The 19,878-nt window shown below is 41.8% G+C and overlaps 1 protein-coding gene across 9 annotated transcripts in view; it reads left to right on the top strand.

Moving 5' to 3' along the window:
* Positions 1 to 19,878, top strand: part of SCML4 (Scm polycomb group protein like 4) — a 107,660-nt gene that overhangs the window by 27,902 nt on the left and 59,880 nt on the right. For 6 of the 9 annotated variants that reach the window (XM_025294678.3, XM_025294673.3, XM_025294675.3 and 3 more), the window contains one exon: positions 14,336 to 14,550. The exons of the other annotated variants lie outside the window; for them this stretch is intronic. In XM_025294678.3, the coding sequence (XP_025150463.3) occupies positions 14,336 to 14,550 (215 nt within the window). The remainder of the gene's footprint in view (positions 1 to 14,335; positions 14,551 to 19,878) is intronic. 9 annotated transcript variants of the gene reach the window in all.

Genomic DNA, 19,878 nt, shown 5'->3' with positions numbered 1-19,878 from the left:
ATTTCATTTTTTAAAGTTTCTATTTCACTGATTTGGTCTGCCTGGCTAGAAAAATTTTGAATTTTAATTCTGTAATGTGTAGCATTAGCTGTCCCTCCCAGACTTGTATCATCTGCTTTTATTTGATAGACCTGCTTTCCGGATCCTCATCCATGTCATCAGGGAGAATGTATTAATAACTATTAATAAAGCTAGAGACGTGTAGCATGCCAATGGAGGCAACTGGCAGATTGGTGTTTTCATTAATTATGCAAGTTGGAACTTGATTAGTTACAATTCTACCCAAAAGTATTATCCTCTGCACACATTTACTATCTTGATCCATGAAATAATTTTGGAAAATTTTGTCAAAACTTGGCGATATCAAGACAGCCCATGGTTATAGCATTCCTTATTTCCACCTAATCTCTACTTGCCCATCTCACCCCCTTACCCCACCAATAAATCTAGTTAGGTTAACCCTTAAACTTTAAGGGAATTTGTGCTTAGTGAACCAATGTTCCAATGTTAGCGATGATCTCATTCTTTTATAAGAGCTTACCAATTTGTTTAATAATCAGTTTGGTAACAGATTATGCACATCCAGAATTCAAACAGTTTTGAAAATTGGGATAAAATATGCCCCTTTGCTCTTCTAGTACTTCTCTTTCCATGAGTCCTCAGAGATTTCTAACAGTAGCTCTGAGACCCTATGTGTAAATTGTTACTGCCCCAGAGGAAGAGTTTGTCTGAGCCCAGAGAGATTGCGCTCATGAAAGTGATGAATAGTTTTCAATTCTTCTGCCCCGGCCCCAGGCAGCCATCCTCTCTCTTAACTCTGTGTTCTGCCATCTCTAGGTTTGAAGTCCTTCCCCTTCCCATCCTAAACAGAAGCAAATAGTCCCTGAGCTGTTGTATCAGTTCACTGTCACTTGTGACCTCTCCAGTCTACTTCAAGCAGTAGGCTAATCCCATCCTTGTTCTTCTTGTTCTGAAAAATAAAAGTTAGCCCAGTGGCACCCCCCTGTACTCTTCAGCACTTTTTGCTCCTCAGCTCCTTCTGTGCTTTGACTCCTGCTGAGACTTGTCTGCCTGCTTCCCGCGGCAAGTATGCAAGGTTCGTCCCAGACCAGGTGCACCTGCCGCTGCAGATACTTTTCCATTTGTAGGCTTGTCCCGATCCCCCTTTGTATCTCCAGGACCTGGCAGACATGCTCCGCGCCTAGTAAGTCATAAGTGTTCAATAAATATTCATATAGGTCTGGATTTTCAAAAGATAAATGCTGAAAGCTAATTAAGAATTGATTTAACTGCTGTTGCACAGCCTCAGGAGACCTTTGAGAAGGGGAGAAGATCTGGAAAATTATCCGGGAGGCCCCTGTTTGCTGACTGCTATCCCACTGGAGAGGGGCCAGGATGAAAGTCATTATTTGTTTTCTTTTTTTGACCTTTTCTTTCACAACCCAGCAATAGAAGGCCACAATTGTGTCATTGTGTGCTCTTCTCCCTCCCTTTCTTTTTATGAGTCAGTAAAATCGTATTTGCTGAGGATTCAGTGCCTGCAGGGCCCCAGGAGGTCACACTAACTTTACCCTGCCCAGGTACAACAATAATAACATCCTTGATTTCTCTCAAATTGTATGCGAGGCTTCCAGACTTTTTGGTCAGACATTTTAAAATGCAACATCTCCCACTCCACCTCCAGCCAGAAGCAAAAAGCCCTGAGAGGTGACACCCCCTTGGGTCTCAATGGCTAACATCTTGTTAACCAGGTGCTGGTTGGGAGAGGTTGTGTCTGGCACAAGATGCAGAGCCTCTCTGAGCCGTCATCTGTGTAGGTTTGACAGACTCTTCATCTGTGTAATGGGGGTACATAATAATACTTGCCTTAAAGGCTCATAGTAAAAATTTAACAAAATAATGTGTGCACGTTCAGATGCTTCTTTCATCCATTTACTGATTCATCCTCTGTTTGTTACCTTGTTGATCCTGTGTGTGGCCATGTCTACCAGGGCCAGCACCTGCAGCATCTCAGGCACAGATGTGAGGGAAGCAGCTTACGGGGACTGGTGCGACCTGGGATCCCATGCTCCATGGGTAGTGTGTCCCAAGGGAAGGAGGAGTTGCTCAGGGAAAACCTGAACATAAACTTGGCTGTGGTACCATGGGCTGGCAGGCCTGTTCTGCAGAGGCTTTGTATTTGTGGTGACCAGCCACCGCTCCTTATCTAGACCCCAAGTGTGTGCTATGACCGCTTCTCCTTTTCCAGTGACCTGAGAGCGTCATCAGGCTCTGAGCCATCCTGAAAGACTGAGACTGAGAATTTGGCTGTGCTCTGCACACCACAACATGCCGGAGGGGCCACCTGGAAGGTGGTGTGTGTGTAGACCTGATCCTTGCTCACTGGCCACACCGGCTCCTCCTATAAGCCCCGCAATCAAAGAAACACACACAGTCCTTGTACACTGGGAAAGCAAAGCTCTGCCAGTGAACACAGAGGACCAAAATCAGTTTTAAGGGCTGTTGCCATTCATCTCTAAAATACATCTTTCCTTGACTTGCAAAGAGGCGAGGGCTTTGGTTCCTGGGTTGTTTTCATATTTGTATTCTATTGAGTGATGTATCATGCCTACATGGAACCAAGGTGTGTATCTTTCTTAGACAACAAATTCTTCAAGGGCAAACATTGAGTTGCTAAGTCTTGAGACAACTAACAAAGTGTCTTGGATACTTTAGTGTTTTGTGAAGAGTATCATAATGCAGATATCATAGTAACACATTTCTGCACTTCAACCTGAACAACTGTGTGCCTGAAATTTTGTGTGAAAACATTTGTGTTGAAAGGATGCTGTCTAAAACAGCCCTGTGTGAAATCCTTGAGGAATTCACAACGTTCAAGACTGCTGAGTGGATTCCCACTTCATGAGACATTGATTTAGAGAGTTGTGATTTGTCTTATTATTAAAGCTTTAAGAATCTTTCTGAGCAAAGTATTCTAAAGGAATCTAGGCCTACAGTTCACTTATATTACAAAACATAGTCTTGAAAAGAAAGTTTGCTTTGTTGATAAAGATTGAACTAGAAACAACCAAAACACCAAACCGCTAGTGCTTTCTTAAAACTAAATGTAAAGTATAAATAGAGAACAAAACAGGAAATCGTGGTTTGCAAAAAAAAATGATATTGTTGTAGCTGCCCTAAAAAGTGACTTTCCTTACACTGTAGACTGAGTTCAGAGCCCAAGTGACAGAAATTCACTGGTTCCACCTCCCAGCAGAGACAAGTGTCTTCCAGTACAAGCTGCCCTACTGCTACTGAAACTATAATAATCCTCTGAAAGTATTAGATCAGCCCGTGGGTCACAGGCACTGGCCAAATAAGTGTGCTCCTGTATCTCTCCAGTCATCACATGCTCAGTGAGTTGATTGTGTTGCCTAGTGAAACTCCAGTACTTTGGCCACCTCATGCGAAGAGTTGACTAATTGGAAAAGACTCTGATGCTGGGAGGGATTGGGGGCAGAAGGAGAAGGGGACAACAGAGGATGAGATGGCTGGATGGCATCACCAACTCAATGGACATGAGTTTGAGTGAACTCCGGGAATTGGTGATGGACAGGGAGGCCTGATGTGCCGTGATTCATGGGGTCGCAGAGAGTTGGACACAACTGAGCGTCTGAACTGAACTGAACTGAGTACCACTTAAGCTTTCTCTTTGTGTCAGTGCCATCTCTTCAGAGCCTGTAGAGATGTGGAAATGTGTCTTGAAGGGTCAGGTTCCCCCCTTGTCCCTCTAGCAAGCTCCATTGCCAGCTCCTGGCATGCTACTCAGGGCTGACCCTGGGAGGCAGCTGAAGGAATTTGTGGATTTGTGAATGCCCACTGAAATGACTGCTGGTCCAATCAGTCACATCACTGGGATATTAGGTATCTGGTCAGTGTGAATGCACACAACGATGGCACCTGATGAGTGTGGTGCCCACAGGATGACTTGTGATTTGTGGTCCTTGAAGAGTCCAGGGCACCTGCCCCATCCTACCCCCCACATGTTGGTGCAGGGAGCCCTGCTGCTCGGTGGTTGTGGATGGCAGAGCCACTCACTCATTCTTCTCTGGAGTAAGAATTTGTAGATGCGCTAATTTATTTTATTTTTATTTTTGAATAAACACAAAATATAAAAGGTAGAAAAGAGTGTGCAGAGAAAAGTTCCAGTCCCCCTGCTACCAACTTCCAGATGATTGCTGCCATTTTTTAATACTTCCCGAGATATTTTATGCATATAAAAGTATATATATTTATCTATGAATATATGTATATGTAAGTATATCTTCCTCACCTACCATATGATAGCAGGCTATCCATGCTACTATGTAAAATCAAACATTTATCTTGAAGATTATGTGCTCTTATTTTTCTTAACCACAATTCTGCTGACCACAGCAATGGCAGAAAGCATTCTATCACCTCCCTCCTCCACACAACCCAGGGGTTTGCAGCTATGCAGAGCTCCAGATATGGCAACAGAAAGACAGACTCCATTCTTTGAGATAGCAGGAAAGACGGGAAATTCCCAAAGGAGTCTTTCTTACAAAGTTCTGCCTGGTCACTAACTGACCTGCCATTCCATGTCTGCCTGTAGGGGTAAAAATAGGAAATCTCATTAGTATTTAAGGGCTGGGCATGTCACGCAGGGAAATGGAGGTACAGGGTGGACGGGCCAACCCAGGAGGCTGGACCATTAGCCACAGTCCCTGCAGTGGTACTACTGTAGGCTAGAGAGGAGGTGGTGATGCTGCAGGCAGGGCCAGGCCACCTTGCAGAGTGTGGGACTGTGTGGGCCTGTCTAGTGGGAGCTGGAGCCTCAGAGCATATGCGGTTTCTGGCAGAGCCTAGCAAAGCAAAGATGGTGGATGATAGAGCCCTTGGCTTCACCCATGCCATCAGCCACCCTCCAAACTCAGATTGGCACCTCCCATTGGGCAAACCCAGCCAGCATTCAGCTCTCATGGGAACCTTGGAAAGCCACTTTGGGTACCAGGCCTCTCATATAGAAAATTGCTGGGCAGTGTGAAAGATAGAACTTGAAAGAGATAGGCCCAGGGCTGGCCCACAGAATCTCCAGAGAGCTGTTTTCTGTAAGGATGTCACCTGAAAGGGAAGAAAGGCCTCTCAGTGTGGGGAACTTGATTTTTTTAAAAAGAGACGAACTTTTGAAACAAGAAGCTGTGTTTTGCCAAAAATTTTACTTATGTTTTAGGTTCGAAAGATTCATTAAAAAAAGAAATCACTCATCACACAAAATAAATAATTTCAATATTTAATAGAGGATTATTTGGCTTAATTTGAAAATACAGTCATTAAAAGAAGAGAAACAGAAACAACAGAAAAGAGTTATAGCACGTACATCACCAAATTGGGTTGACCAACATCCAGACTTAAACAGCGCTGGGCAAGTCCCTTGTTAACAGCAATCAGGAATCCCAACTGGGAAAAGGTTCTGGGTGGTGCATACACCCCTTGGGTGAGACTTCAAATTGCAGTTTGGGGGCTCCTGGTTCTAATCCTAGGCTGCACACTGATATTACCATTAGTTTGCATGCAAAAATGCAGCTCTGATTTTACTTTTTATAATGCTGTTTGTTTCACCTTGTGAGTCATAGGATTTCCTTAGACCCCAGGCAGGGTGGGGAGGCGGGGTTGGCCAGACCTCCGGGGGCCTAAGACTTCTAAGGCCCACTCCCTTCCTTTCTTTTTAAAGTGCCACCTGACTTGCTATGCTTGCAGGCATGCGCAGAATCTGGTCTGGGTCCAGGCAGATCAGAAGCAGGTCAGAGGCCTGGTCTCCTGCTTCTGAAAACCAAACAAGACTTCTTTCATGTTCATTTCCCCAACAAGGTAGCAGCCAGTGCCTTCTGGGCTTGGCCTCTGCTTTCCCTTGTTCTCTCAAGTACACCCCTTAGGAGCAGCTTTAGGCCAGACGGCAGTGCTGGAGTTAGAAGCAAATTTCTCTTCTTCCTGTGCTGGCTGAGGGGACTGGTGAGACCCAGAAAATAGTTGATTGATTTACTGCCCAGTTAGTAAATAATTTGTCACTCTGTAGTGTGCCTATCTCTCATGCTTTCAAATGTTCTAATGTTTTCTCTAACCCTGAAGATCGGGATGCGTGTTTTCCCCACTTTGAGGTGCATATTCTCTGCTCTTGCTTCATGTATCTTTCCTCCTTAAATATATACATTTTGGCTATCACCCTGCACCCTTACTGCACCCTTACTGGATACAAGGAAGGTTCCAGTATTCGCAAGGAAAGAGCTTTTATAAGTTTGGCCAAGGGTGGAATGGATGTGACAGGTTTTAGAATCTGCCCTCTCAGCCAACTACCAGTTAGTTACAAGGGAGTGGGAAGGCCCTTCACCTACCCGGCAGCAGAGCTTTAAGTTCTGGCTGTGGGCAAGGAGACACTTATGCCTTGAAGTCTCTATATACTTACTATCTGCATCTAGAATCTACATGTCAGGGATTGAGGGAATAAGTCTGCACATTGTAATCCCTCTAAAGACATTTAACAGACTCATCACCTAAGAATGTTCTGTTCAACCCACTTTTTACCTGGTTATTATGTATGACAACTGGAGCTACCCAGTCCTTTTTGTTCCTAAGTTGGTTCCTATTTTTCCAGAATAAATTGACTTATTTATCATTTCTTTGTATTAGATATGGAAAGACATTTATCATTTCCATGTGTATTTAAACATGGAAAGACAAGGGCACATCAGTATGCAATCAGTGGAACAAAAATACCTGTGGATAAACCCTCCCATGGTCTTCCCTGGTGGCTTAGTGGTAAAGAACCTGCCTGCCAACACAGGAGATGTGAATTCAGTCCCTGAGGGGGGAAGATCCCCTGGAGAAGGTAATGGCAACCCATTCCAGTATTCTTGCCTGGGAAATCCCATTGACAGAGGAGCCTGGCAGGCTACAGTCCTTGGCGTTGAAAAGAGTCAGACACAACTTAGTGATTAAATGACAATGACAACAACAAAACTCTCCTATACTTATTAAAATCAACAAAAGAAATATAAATTCTATTTTGTTCTATTCTTACTTCTATTGCATTAAAAAAATTACAAATAGAGTTTGGTGCACCTTAGTTTACTCTTCTGAATATCATAAAGAACTCATAGCCTTTCACAATCATTCCAATTTACTATATCACCATTTATTATTGTTGATTTATAAATTGTTACAACTTGCTTCTTTGTCCTCTTAGCAGTCATCCTTGTCTGGTAGTAATAAGATGTTCCAAGCTAATTCCGACCTTTCTCTGTCCCCCAGATATGGAATCAGCTTTCTAAGGAGTGTTGGTTTTATTTTAAGTAGAAAATAGTATCAGAGAGCAAAAAGTGAGTGCTAGGAGTGAGTCTACATGAGTGTTGGTTTTGGCTTCTGTTGGCCCAATTCTTGTGACAGAATTGGGGAAAAAATGTATCTTAAGGGAATATACTTTTCCATTCAACAGATTATGTTATTGTCCTGCTTCTTAGGGTATGAAGCTTTTGTTGACCAGTAAAGTGTTCTATTATATTGATACATTTCTATCCAAAATTAAAACATTCGAACGCAGAGCTTTGACCCTGACTGTGGGCCATGAGCCTCAGTGAGATGGCAGACTCCACGGTGAACAGCGTTGCCCCAGCTGCCAGGTACACTCTGTGGGGGCAACGTTGTGCCAGGTGCTTTGAAGTGCAGAATGACAGAGGAAAGAAACATAGCCCCTGGCCTCCAGGGGTGCACAGAAATCATGTATGTGCATGAAACAATGAGAGAATGATATAAACCATCACTCAATCAGTGCCTGCTGAAATTAGTGGTGCAGGCAATAGGCAGTAAGAAAGTTGAGAGAAGACAGAGACCAGTATGTAGAAGGGAAAGTCTCTGAAGCAGAAAGACTTGGGCCACCATGCAGAGCAGCCGAGTTTTAGACAGATGGCAAGGTGCATCTTAATTGCTTGAAACCACCTCACATACAGACCTAAACAGAGTGGGGAGCCATGGATATTAAGCCGCATACGAGGATGCTGGTAAAAAAAATGACACTAGAAATTCTGGCTTATGGTGAATTCAACGGGTGCCCCAGAACAAGAGAAAATAGGATTCTGGTTGTATTTTTAAAGTGACAGTGAGAAAGAGTGTGACACTAAGGTCAGGGACCCATCTCATGCAGAAGGAAATAATCTCAAGTCCATTAGGAGGTTAGAGAGCCTTGTAACTACCTCCTCTCAGTACTTCTAGAAACAACAGGCAGCCATTGCCCCTGCCTCCAGTCTGGTTGGCCCATCCCTTCTCCAGGGACCACCAAGCATCCCTGCACATACCTACTCTGTTGCCCGTTCTGTGCGTTTAGCTTCTTCTGGTTGGAAAAGCCAGGCTCCGATGTCACCTTTTCTGTGCTTCTCCTGCCTCCACTCTTTAAAACCCAGTTAAAAGAATGATTTCTTTCATCCCTGATGTTCGCATGTCATTTAATAGGAAATCTTTGTTATACCCTCTACTCCATGTCGGAGAAGGCAATGGCAACCCACTCCAGTACTCTTGCCTGGAAAATCCCATGGACAGAGGAACCTGGTAGGCTGTGGTCCATGGGGACGCTAGGAGTCGGACACAACTGAGCGACTTCACTTTCACTTTTCACTTTCATGCATTGGAGAAGGAAATGGTAACCCACTCCAGTGTTCTTGCCTGGAGAATCCCAGGGATGGGGGAGCCTGGTGGGCTGCTGTCTATGGGGTCACACAGAGTCGGACACGACTGAAGAGACTTAGCAGCAGCAGCTACTCCATGTATTATTGTTGCCTTCTTACTTGTCTGCTTCTCCACAGAAGGAGGAGGAGATGTGAATGATTTATTCTCATCTGTAATCCAAGTGCCTATGCATAGTACTCGACACTCACTGCATATTCAACAGATATTTGTTGGATAAATTAATAAATGAAAGAGTGAATAAATGGATGGATATATAACACATGCCTCAGGATTGAATTAGGTGACTCAGTGGTCCCATGGGATTGGTGTGTGCTTTGAATTTGGTAATTCCTTGTTCTTTACCTTGATGAAGCACCATTAGCCAGGATCTTGATTTATGTGTATGATATTTGCAAGGTTAACAGGGAAACTGTCATCCCCAAATTCAAAGACCAGATCTTAGTTTCTCTTGGCTTCAGCTATAGTATTTCTAGCCAAGCCTTTTTTTTTCAGTGGGGGGAGGGGTGTAAGATGAAGGAGACTTAGGAAACCAGCAGCAAATCACTTGATTTAATATGTTGCCAGGTTTTGACAACTGCTTAAGGGATTATAACTTGGAGATTTAGAAACTTGAATGTTAAGTTGTTCTAGGGACAGAATCTTTTAATGTTTACTAAAACTCTTTGCTCCAAGATGGCTCCGATTCTGAAGTGAACAGAGGCCATCTGTATTCACTGAAGTCCTCAAGAGAAAGCAGAGAAATTCAGAGGTGTCATATACACCTTGAGATTTTGACAGTTCTCAAATGATTTATATGATTGGTGATATTAGATTATGTGTCCATGGCTCAAATGTCCTTGGACAGCATTTGAGGTCCTCGAAGGTCTTTGGAGATAAATGGAAATCTCTGGGTGGAGGGCAGTAACCCAGGAGCCAACTAGATAGAAGAGCCTGCAGGAGGTGGTGTCAAGGTGGGTAAGGGTGGTGAGCTGGTTCTCTTAGGGGCCCAGCAAAGCACCCCATCCACCATCTGTTTATGGATAGTCTTCTTAGCTCTGAAACAACCTTCTTTGTAATGTTGTTTATAATGTCTTTTTGCCTTTTGTTACAATTTACTTGAGATGCTAAAGCAGTGGCCAGTGAAGTTCTGTGGCTTTGGAGCCCAAACCATTAGAAAACAAGAAAACAAAAGGCCATCGAAAGAAACAAAAATTTCCAATAGAAACTTTCAGAGAATGAGAATTAGTCACTCATTGTTTATTTTTCCCTTTAAACTGTTTTCCTACCTATGGTTTAAAGTTTTCAAACAATGCAGAATGGTACAAAAAAGAAAGCAAAAACATCGTTCAGTATTCTTTTGCCCAGAGACCACTACTATCAGACTATTTGATGATTATCTTTCCCAGACCTCTTTCTATGCCTAAGCACATGCGGATTTATTTCAATCTGTATATATAAAAAGGTTATGAATAGAATCATACTATAAATGCTACTTTATAGTCTTTATAGATGCATGTATATATATGTATATGTGTATTAATATATACACACAAGTATTCCATTTTATGAATGCGAAATAATTTACTAAACTGAGGCTGCTTTGAGAGATATTTTGATTGCTTTCAGTATTTTACTATTATTAATATAAACGATGTTTGAAGAATATCCTTAGCCTTATATTTTTGTTTTTTTCCCCAGATTATCTTCTTAGGACAAATCCTTAGGAGTGATATAGCTAGAATAGGGGCGTGCGTGTATAAAGTTTGTAAATGGTGGTAGTTTGGTCACTAAGTTGTGTCTGACTCTTTGTAACCCCATGGACTATAGTCTACCAGGCTCCTTTGTCCATAGGGTTTTCCAGGCAAGAGTACTGGAGTGGGTTGCCATGTCTTCCTCCAGGGAATCTTCCCAACCCAGGGATCAAACCCGGGTCTGCTGCACTGCAGGCAGATCCTTTACCGACTGAGCTACAGCACAGCAGTAAAGTTTGTGATTTTCAAATTGCCCTCCAGAAAAGTTAGCCAATTTCTAACTCCACCAACAATAAATGAAAATGTCCTCTACACCCTCACCAACATTTAGTATTGTCAGAGTTATTCACATTTATCAATCTGATAAATGACAAATGATACCTCAATTTACTTTTGGGGAAATAACCAGTAAAGTTCAGAATCTTTTTTTTTTGGTAATAACTGATCATTTATTTCTCTCTCTTCCTTCTTTCCACCTGCCCCCCCTCCACCCTTCCTTCTCTTGTTCTTTTCTTTCTTGCCTTCTCTAACATAGCCTGTGCTTTTCATGAGTTTTCCGTGTCCTTTGCCCATTTTTCTATTGGAGAGTCATTTTTGTTTTAATAATTTAAAAGAGTTCTTTATATTAACCTTCTGTTGGTTCCATATGTAGCAAATAGTTTCCTCAGATTTTCATTTATTTTCAACCTTCTCCATGATTTTACTTTTCCTGTATGAAGGCATTTGTGGTCATGTCTGTCAGTCTTTCCATGTCCACTTCCCAAGTTTTCCATCATATTTAGAAAGTCCTTTCTAGTCCCAAAAGTATAAAAGTATTGACTTATATTGTCTCCAGCACCTCTTAATATTTCTTTTATTTTTGTATGTATTAGTCTTGGATATCTCTAGGATTTATAAATATAGTAAAATTTTATTGGTTTCTAAGTGCCCTTTGTCCACAAACCATTTATTGAGCTGTCTACATTGATATGAAATGATTCTAAATTTCAAACAAATGAAAATATAAGTTTAATTTCTGGACTAATGTTTCTATTGATCTGATTGCTTATTTCTGTACCCAAACTACTGCCATTTTTACAGTTTTCTCCCATGGACAGAGGAGCCTGGCAGGCTACAGTCCATGGGGTAGCAAAAGAGTCAGACATGACTTAGTGACTAAACAACAACAAAAAACACATTTTAAGAAACAGAAGGGCAAGTCTGTCCTGAGACTTGTTTTGTCTTTTTTTCCCCCAAAATTAGTTTGGGTTTTTAATGTGATTGCACTTAATTTACAGAATAATTTAGGTAAAAATTATATTTTTAAAATACCAATTTGTCCAATGATAAACTTTTTCTTTATTCAAGTCTTATTTTAGGGTATAATAATAATTTCAAAAACTATTATTTTCATCAAATGAATCCTTCAACTTCTTATTAACTCTATATGAAAAATAGTGAAGGGTCTGAACTTTTATCCTCTGCAAGCAAACAAGTTAGCCCACCCTGGTGTCATAGATGTTGGCAGAAAAAAAGATGACTGCTAGGTCAGAGGTATTGCAGGTGGTATAATCCTCACATTCCAATCTGCTTCTTTTGTCCAAGTTCCACTGTGGATGCTTTACATGCAATTGTCGCAGCTGAGGAACTCTAAGCTTAGGAAACTCTAACGAGAGCTCAAGGTGAGTTTTGTTGAGTTAACTGATGAAGAATGAGAGGACTAAGCCAGAGCGAGAGGAAAGAGCAATGTAGGCAAAGGGAACTATATGTGCAAAGTCCCTGTGATGGGAGGAAGTTTGGAGACTGTAAATAATGGGAAAAATGACCATCATACTGATTCCATTATCTTCTGGCTAATGGTGCTGAAGACAGCTAGCCTTTTTATTTTTCCCACTGTAAATGATCTGTTTGTTCTGCCTAAATGCTTATAGATTTTTTTGCTTTTGAGTGTTTTTTTTTTTAGGAATTTTTTGCTGTTCCTTCTTAAAGAAAAAATTTTAAGACACATAGAAACCTTAATGCTTGATGACAGCCTTTTAATATATCTTTGAGTATTTTAGTTTGCTATTAGTTTTGACCTTATCCTTAAACATTTGATAAATTATGGTTGTCTATCATCCATAGTTACATTTTCCCTAAAAAATATGCATCTTTTTTGTTTCCACTGTATTCTAATATTGGTACTTTTAAAAAAAAAGTATTAATATTTGCTATTCTTACTTTTCTTTGTTCATATCTTGGTTTTGGAAAGGGAGATTTGGGGTACCTTGGACTTTTGACACCATCTTTTCCAGAATGTCTAGATTTGTTACTGAAAGGACCATTTTGTAGATGCTTTCCTCCAATTCTCTGAAATTATTCCAAGAAGTTATTTTGAGACTCCCCAGTGTTAATAACCTATTTAATTTTTAAAAATTTCTGTCCCATTACTTAAAATTGGATTTGACTCTGTGTTAAAATGGTCTATATTTGTAACAAGGAATTGGTGAACAGCATCTCCCTGATTGATGGATGAAATACAATATGTAATCATTCAGGTGTTTTGTGAATTGAGAGGACTGTGAGAAGACTCTCTCCAAGTATCTCCCCAACCACGGAGGTACTTAGTATTCCACTAAAAATACTTCACTGTTGTTCCATTGGCATGAAGTCTGTTGATCAATTTAGTTACCTGGAAGGTCCTTTGTACTCCTGAGATTGATGTGCTTTCTATAGAAGGACTTGGAAAGCAGCACAAATCCTGGCTTTTCCTCCCTCTAGGGAGAGGGAAGTAGAAAAAAAGAAGGCAATTTAAAGATGACTATTTTTCCTTAGGAAGTTATTGCTGGCATATTGAGAGATTTGGGGATGGTTAAGTGTAATTTTGAGTAATACGAATTCTTAGGGTAAAGTACTAATTAGTTTGTTACCCTTTCTTTAATCTTCAAAACCTATTCAACAAAAGGAGCTTTGTAGGCCTTCTGTGGTGGTCCAATGGTTAAGACTTTGCCTTCCAAAGCAGGAGGTGTGGGTTCAATCCCTGGTTGGAGCACTTATTTTAAGTATTTTTAATGCTGAGCATAGTAGTACAAGGGGGAAAGGATTTGTACATGGTGAGCAGTTACCCATAGTCCCACCATCTTTGCTATTGGCCACTTTATCACCGCATAAAATTTTGCAGAGTTGAGACAACTTTTACCTGCACTTTGTGGGATGCTTTTTCACTCAACCTCATGTTATTAAAAAGAGTATTGTTAAAGGCTTGTATTTAGCTGATTGTGTTATTCTTTAGATGTATTAACCATTCCCCGATTGCTTGTTATTGGGCTCTATTCATTTTATTTTTGAGAGTATGGAAGCTGGATCACGTAAAAATGAACGTCTCCGTATGCAAATCTCTGTCTACATTTTGATTGAGGAACATAATCAACTTTAATACAATTGATTTCCTCTATTAAATTTATTTCATGGGGGAAAAAAGGTATAACTATTTGTTACCCAGCCAAAGGGATAGGAGTGAATGTGAGAAAAAACTGGTTGTGTTTATTTAATGCTGTTATTATTTCAGTTCAAAGTTGAACTAACTGGGAAATTGAGGCACATAGATAAAACTGTCTCCTTGCTGATGATACTACTGGTTGTACTGGTTGCTGGGAATCTGTGTCCTCTTCACCTAGCCAGTGTCTTCCTTACTTCACTACAGTCCCATGGAAATTCACTATCCTTGAAATTATACCAGGAGCCCAAAAGCACTTTAAAAGCTCCGACTAATGCCTGGCTCTCTCCTATTTGGTCTTCCCCTCCCTTAGGGGTAGGTATGGCCAAAATCACCAAACCGGATCCATGTTTGCCTTGCAAACCAAACAAACACTTGTGTTTTTGTTTTGCTTTGTGTCTGGACTAATTCTTAGCACCTCTTCTGCCTGTGAGCGATTTGTCACTTCCTTCTGTAAGACTGGCACCAGCAGAAATGCAGTCTCAGAGGATCCCGGGGAGAAAGCGAGGCCGACCCCCACTTCACTCGACACCTATGAAGATGGCAGTTCATAACATTTACTCTGCTTCAGCTGGTTCTTTACCAGCAGTGAAGATCCCAAAGAAAAGAGGGCGGAAACCCGGGTACAAGGTATGGCTCCATCATCTCCTTTCTCCAAAGTGGGATTGGGCCGGGGCATGGTGCTTGGGCAGACCTCCAGTGCAAAGTGTAATGAAAGGTTGGAAGTTGGGTAAAGACAGGGTGAGAAATAAGTTTCTCTTGGTGAAGGATGTGACAGACGAAGCTTCATTGTTGCAACATGGCACACAATACATGCTGTTGCTGTCGTGTGCATTTTTACAAGTAGAGAAAGCAAATTACACCAGATGGGGAAAGTTGTAAGGCGAGCAGATTTTAGGGTCATAGCTAAATTAAGCTTCGCATCTCAATTAGCGTTTCAGACACTGAGCTTTCCCCTGACTGTTCTTATGAGGGCGGCTCTGGAAGCCACTTTCCAGAACTCATTTGTCATTAATTTTAGTAGAAGCAGATGATGTTCCTGAGACATTTAAATTAATAATGCGAGCAAGCTAGTGTCAAACGATGTGAAGAATTTTCCCTAACAGAGCCTCAATAAGGGGACTCATCATGAAAATGCAGGGTGTTAATTCATAGTTTCCTGCTTACAAAAGGTGCTGACGTCAAGTTTGGCTACAAGGAGGCACATCAAGCGAAATGAAAATCCTGTTACTCTTTCAAGAATTAATGATTTGGCGAGGCTTGAGGGGGTGGAGAATAAATTCTCTGATGTAACTGAAATCACATAAAACAACTCAAACCCAAGGGAGTGCTTCTCCTCCAAGATGTTTGTGAAGAGTCTGCTGGAGAAGAAAGACCACTGAGTTGTTTTCCATGAGCCTTTTGGGCATTAGAAAATGAGCTTCAGACGTTTTCCTTTGTCTATTTTTCTTGAAATAAAGGGCTTATGTTTCCATCTTGAGATCTGAATACTCAAACCAAGATGCAAATTGGCAATTAACTCTCATATATTTAGGAAAATGTATGGAAATTATTTCTGGTCAGCAGAAAGACAAAGCTTCCGGAAGGATCGGTCATGAATTCAACCTCTGTCCCTTTGGCTCTCCATAGTTCTTCCAACTGCTGGGAAATAGATGCAGTGGGGTAGGGGGAAGGTGACTCAAAGTTTTTTTGGGGTTACTGGTTTTCGTAAAAGAAGCTTTTACTCGGCCAGCTCTTGCAGCAAAGTCTTCCATCACTGGTTCTTTTCCTAACAAAGAGAGCTTCCTTTTTCTCATGGACACACCAGTTCCAGAACTGTGTCTCTGAAGCTGGCCCAGGACAGGTCTCTCTGCTCAGCTACGTGTACAGTTCCTGGGGTCTGGGAATGGCACCTGGAAGGCTGGAGCAGGGCAGCCCTTCTGCATGCTAGAGCCAGGGAGTGAATCTAGGAACTGAAGAAACACACAGAAAACGTTTCTCTCCTATTTGCTCTTTCTCCTGATCCCCTGGGAGCTGTGACCCAAGAATGAAAATTACGGACAGACACAGCATTTATGTGGCCAGGAAACATGGAAATTCACTCTGTGGATTGAGCCCAACTTTGCAGTTTTCCCGTCTCTTGAAAAGGGCAGTTTTCAGGGCTCCCAACGTTCAGAGACAACTCAGGGCAGGAAGAAAGTTTTGGGAACCCTTAGCTGACACACAGCAGGTGGATCTGACTCCCATGCCTCAGAAGATCTCTTTTCTGGGGATAACAGGCCACTGCTCTTCCTTTCAGAGAAGGCACTGGCACCCCACTCCAGTACTCTTGCCCATGGACGGAGGAGCCTGGTAGGAAAATCCCATGGACGGAGGAGCCTGGTAGGCTGCAGTCCATGGGGTCGCTAAGAGTCAGGCATGACTGAGCTACTTCACTTTCACTTTTCACTTTCATGCATTGGAGAAGGAAATGGCAACCCACTCCAGTGTTCTTGCCTGGAGAATCCCAGGGACAGGGGAGCCTGGTGGGCTGCCGTCTATGGGGTCGCACAGAGTTGGACACAACTGAAGCGACTTAGCAGTAGCAGTAGCAACTCTTTCTTTAGTCCATCTCCCATATGTTTGAGGGAATTGTGGGAATTATTTCAGGCCAGCAGCTCCCAGATAGCTCCCCAAGCCATGGGCTTCGTGTTCTAGAAAAACAGCTCCAAACCAGGCGCCAGTCTGCACGAAGTCCTGACCTGTTGATGGTGACAGGAGAAAAATATCTAAAAGTCCTCACAGACTAAAGGAACATCTTTTATTCTGAAATATCTGCTTCTTGCTATTTTGTTGTTTAAAGTTTATAAAGTGCCGTATGTTGCAAGGGTTTGGTAATCTTAAAAAAATAATGTCCTTACTTGGTAAAATAAAGTTAGCAACCTGTTAAGTCTCTCTGATTTTATTTTGGCAATTTCTTAGACCCTTTTTACCATTAACAAAATGGTTTTAATTGTGGAGAAGTCAACAAGGAAACTGTACAGTTTGATTTCATTTACCAAATGGCCACTCATTTTGGCGATTTTAACTATCTGGGATACAGTTGGGGAGCCAGAGTTGTTAAAAACAAAAACTTCTGAGCAAGTGAAATAAGATATTACTTGGTTTACCCTTAAAGATCTTGTACTTTATTACTAAGAAAATGCTTCCAAACCCTCCCTCAGGGTCTATTTACCTTTGTTGTAGACACATTTCTTACAAGCTTGATTATCACAGTTTAATAGCCTTCGATTTAAAGGGGAAGATTTTTGGGGAAGATAGCATACACAGCTGGATACTGAAAGTATAATTATGTGATTTCATATTAATAATTTAGAACAATAATATTATCAATGTTATAAAATAGTACATAATATAACTTTTATTATATCAGTACATTATCATGATATATTTGTGTTAGCAATATTATCATAAAATGACAAGTGTTGAGCCTTTGACAGGCTTTTCCCCAGGAGACTCTGAGGAGGCCTTGCTGTAGCGACTGTATCACCGGTTTGTATTCATTGACATTTGCCACTTCCTGCCTAGTGCCGTCCCAAGCGGCTCAGTCAGCCACCTCTGTGTCCCAGCAGACATGGAAAATCTCTCAGGTCCAAGTATGAGGGCAAGCCTCTCCCTTTGAGACTCAAACACAGCTGAACACAGGCTGTGACATTTAACCCTCTCTCTGTGTCTTGAGAATAACATGAATAAATTACAGGCAGAAAAGGAAGAGTCTAACTAGTGGTCAGAGGTCAGTGCTCCAGAGTTCATGGGTCAGCCAGGGCCCATCTGACTATGTCTCTTGGCCTTGGCCTGCAGCCACTTTGCTGGGGCATGCTCACTACTGTGAGAGCATCATTTTATGGCCTTATGGCCCCCTCTCATCCCAATCAAAGGAAGGAAAAACCTCTTAACATCATAATTTATCCTTAAGAGCCATGAAAACAACCTTCCTCATTATCAAATAGAACATTTATACCTCAGTTTGAAGAATCTGCTGTTGATTTAGGTTGTCAGCTCAGAGACTCCCCAAGGCCAACAGGTAGGCTTTCCTTACATTTCATGATTAAAGAGACCATCGAGGTCTTTTTAAAAAGATAAAGAGAGAGGGTCTGCTCCAGGGACAAACCCTAGCTTCCATTCTGTAAACATAGCTGATTATAATGGTTCCACATAGCAGAATTTTCAGCTTCTGTGTCTTTATAATTTAAGCAGGAGAAAAAGTGATGGGTTTTTAAGATAGCCATTTGTCCCCAATACACAATTACAGTAATCAATACTAATAGCAATAATAGTCATAAGCAACACTGAACACTTTCTACATTTGAGTCTCTGAGCTTAAGCACTATATATATATGTATTTCATGTATATCCTTGATAGTTCAATAATGAGAGGAGTCAGAAAAGTGGCAGGAATTAGGCATGAATTAACCACGCCCTGCAGTCTGAGGCCACATAACTGTCAGGTCAGGAGCACTCTAGACCCTCAGCAATCTCTTTGCATTATTGTTCAGAATAATATTATATTTCCTGATTCAAAAAAGAGTAGATTACGTTGTTCTGTTTAACAAGCTGAGGAAAGTGTAACATGTAGAAAGAACATCATCCCCGAAAAAACAAAAAAACAAAAAAACAAATTCAGCTGCTGTAACAAAGACTGAAGAACAGTGGCTTCAGGATGATAGAAAGTAATTTCTCTCTCATGTTAGTGTCTGGGAAGGCCATCTGGGGCTGATTTCATGCCTTGGTGTTGAGGACCCAGGCTTCTGTTATATTGTTGTTTTGCTATCCTAATGGGCTTCCCAAGTGGCGCTTAGAGGTAAAGAACCCACCTGCCAATGCAAGAGACGTAATAGACGTGGGTTTGATTCCTGGTTCAGGAAGACCCTCTGAAGGAGTGCACAGCAACCAACTCCAGTGTTCTTGCCTGGAAAATCCCATGGACAGGGGAGCCAGGCGGGTTGCAGACCATGGGGTCGCAGGACTGAGGCGACCACAGCCGTGCTATCCTAAGACACAGTCTCTACTTCATGCTCTAAGATGGCTCCTCCAGGTCACACAAGCTGAGTAGTCCAGCCAGCAGAATGGGGACAGAGGTAGCAGAGGGCCCGTTGTTCCTCTTTAAGGATGAAAGCTTCAAAATGGCACACAACCCTCACGCTTGAACTCACTGGCCAGAACTCACTGAGTCACTTGGCCACACTTAGCTCCACAGGAGGTAACAAAATGTAGTGCTGAGTGACAAGGTGATGAGCTAAAATTCAGAGATCTCATTAATTAATGAAGAAAGAGGCATGGATATTTGGGAAGAACTAGCAATCTCTGCTAAGAATTTAAAGGACAGTCTTCCATTAACTGGAAAATTAACTTTATGAAGAAAGTACTTTTCTAAAGAACATGGGTAAATGCAACATTTGGTTTTGTTCCTCCTTTTTTATTGTCATCCTTTTCCCCACTGAAAAAGTGTGTGTTCTTGACACTGTAACAAGGATGTCAAATTCCCAAAAATCTCAATTAAGAGAATGCTCAAGCTGAAAGTAGAAAGGATTTTATTTCAACAAAATTCTTTAAAGCCTCTTTCTAAAATGTGTTTTCGTTATAAATGCTGAATGGATTTCAATGCTTCTTTGATTATCCAGATCTTGTATTGCCTTGAGAGTCATAGTTATGAACACTAAATGTAGTCTAATAGTAAGAATCAACATCTAACTCTTCCTGTGCCTACTTCCTGTCCCTCACCTGCTGATGGTGCATATGATGTACCACCTGTGGCCATGAGGGAAATGACTACATGGGCACAAGGCAGGGGGCATTTCCTTGGGCTGAACAGTGTGCAGCACCTAGGGCAGGGACCGTCTCCTCTGTGGTTTTTCTGTGACACCCCCACTCCCACCCTAGGGCTGAGCAATGATCAGAGGTGAGGCTCAGCAGTGGGTCAGGGGCAGCGGTACCTGGTGA

The sequence above is a fragment of the Bubalus bubalis genome, chromosome 10 (assembly GCF_019923935.1).
Source record: "Bubalus bubalis isolate 160015118507 breed Murrah chromosome 10, NDDB_SH_1, whole genome shotgun sequence".
NCBI lineage: Eukaryota > Metazoa > Chordata > Mammalia > Artiodactyla > Bovidae > Bubalus > Bubalus bubalis.
Note: the sequence above shows the minus strand (reverse complement) of the source record. Positions and strands in the feature narration are given on the sequence as shown.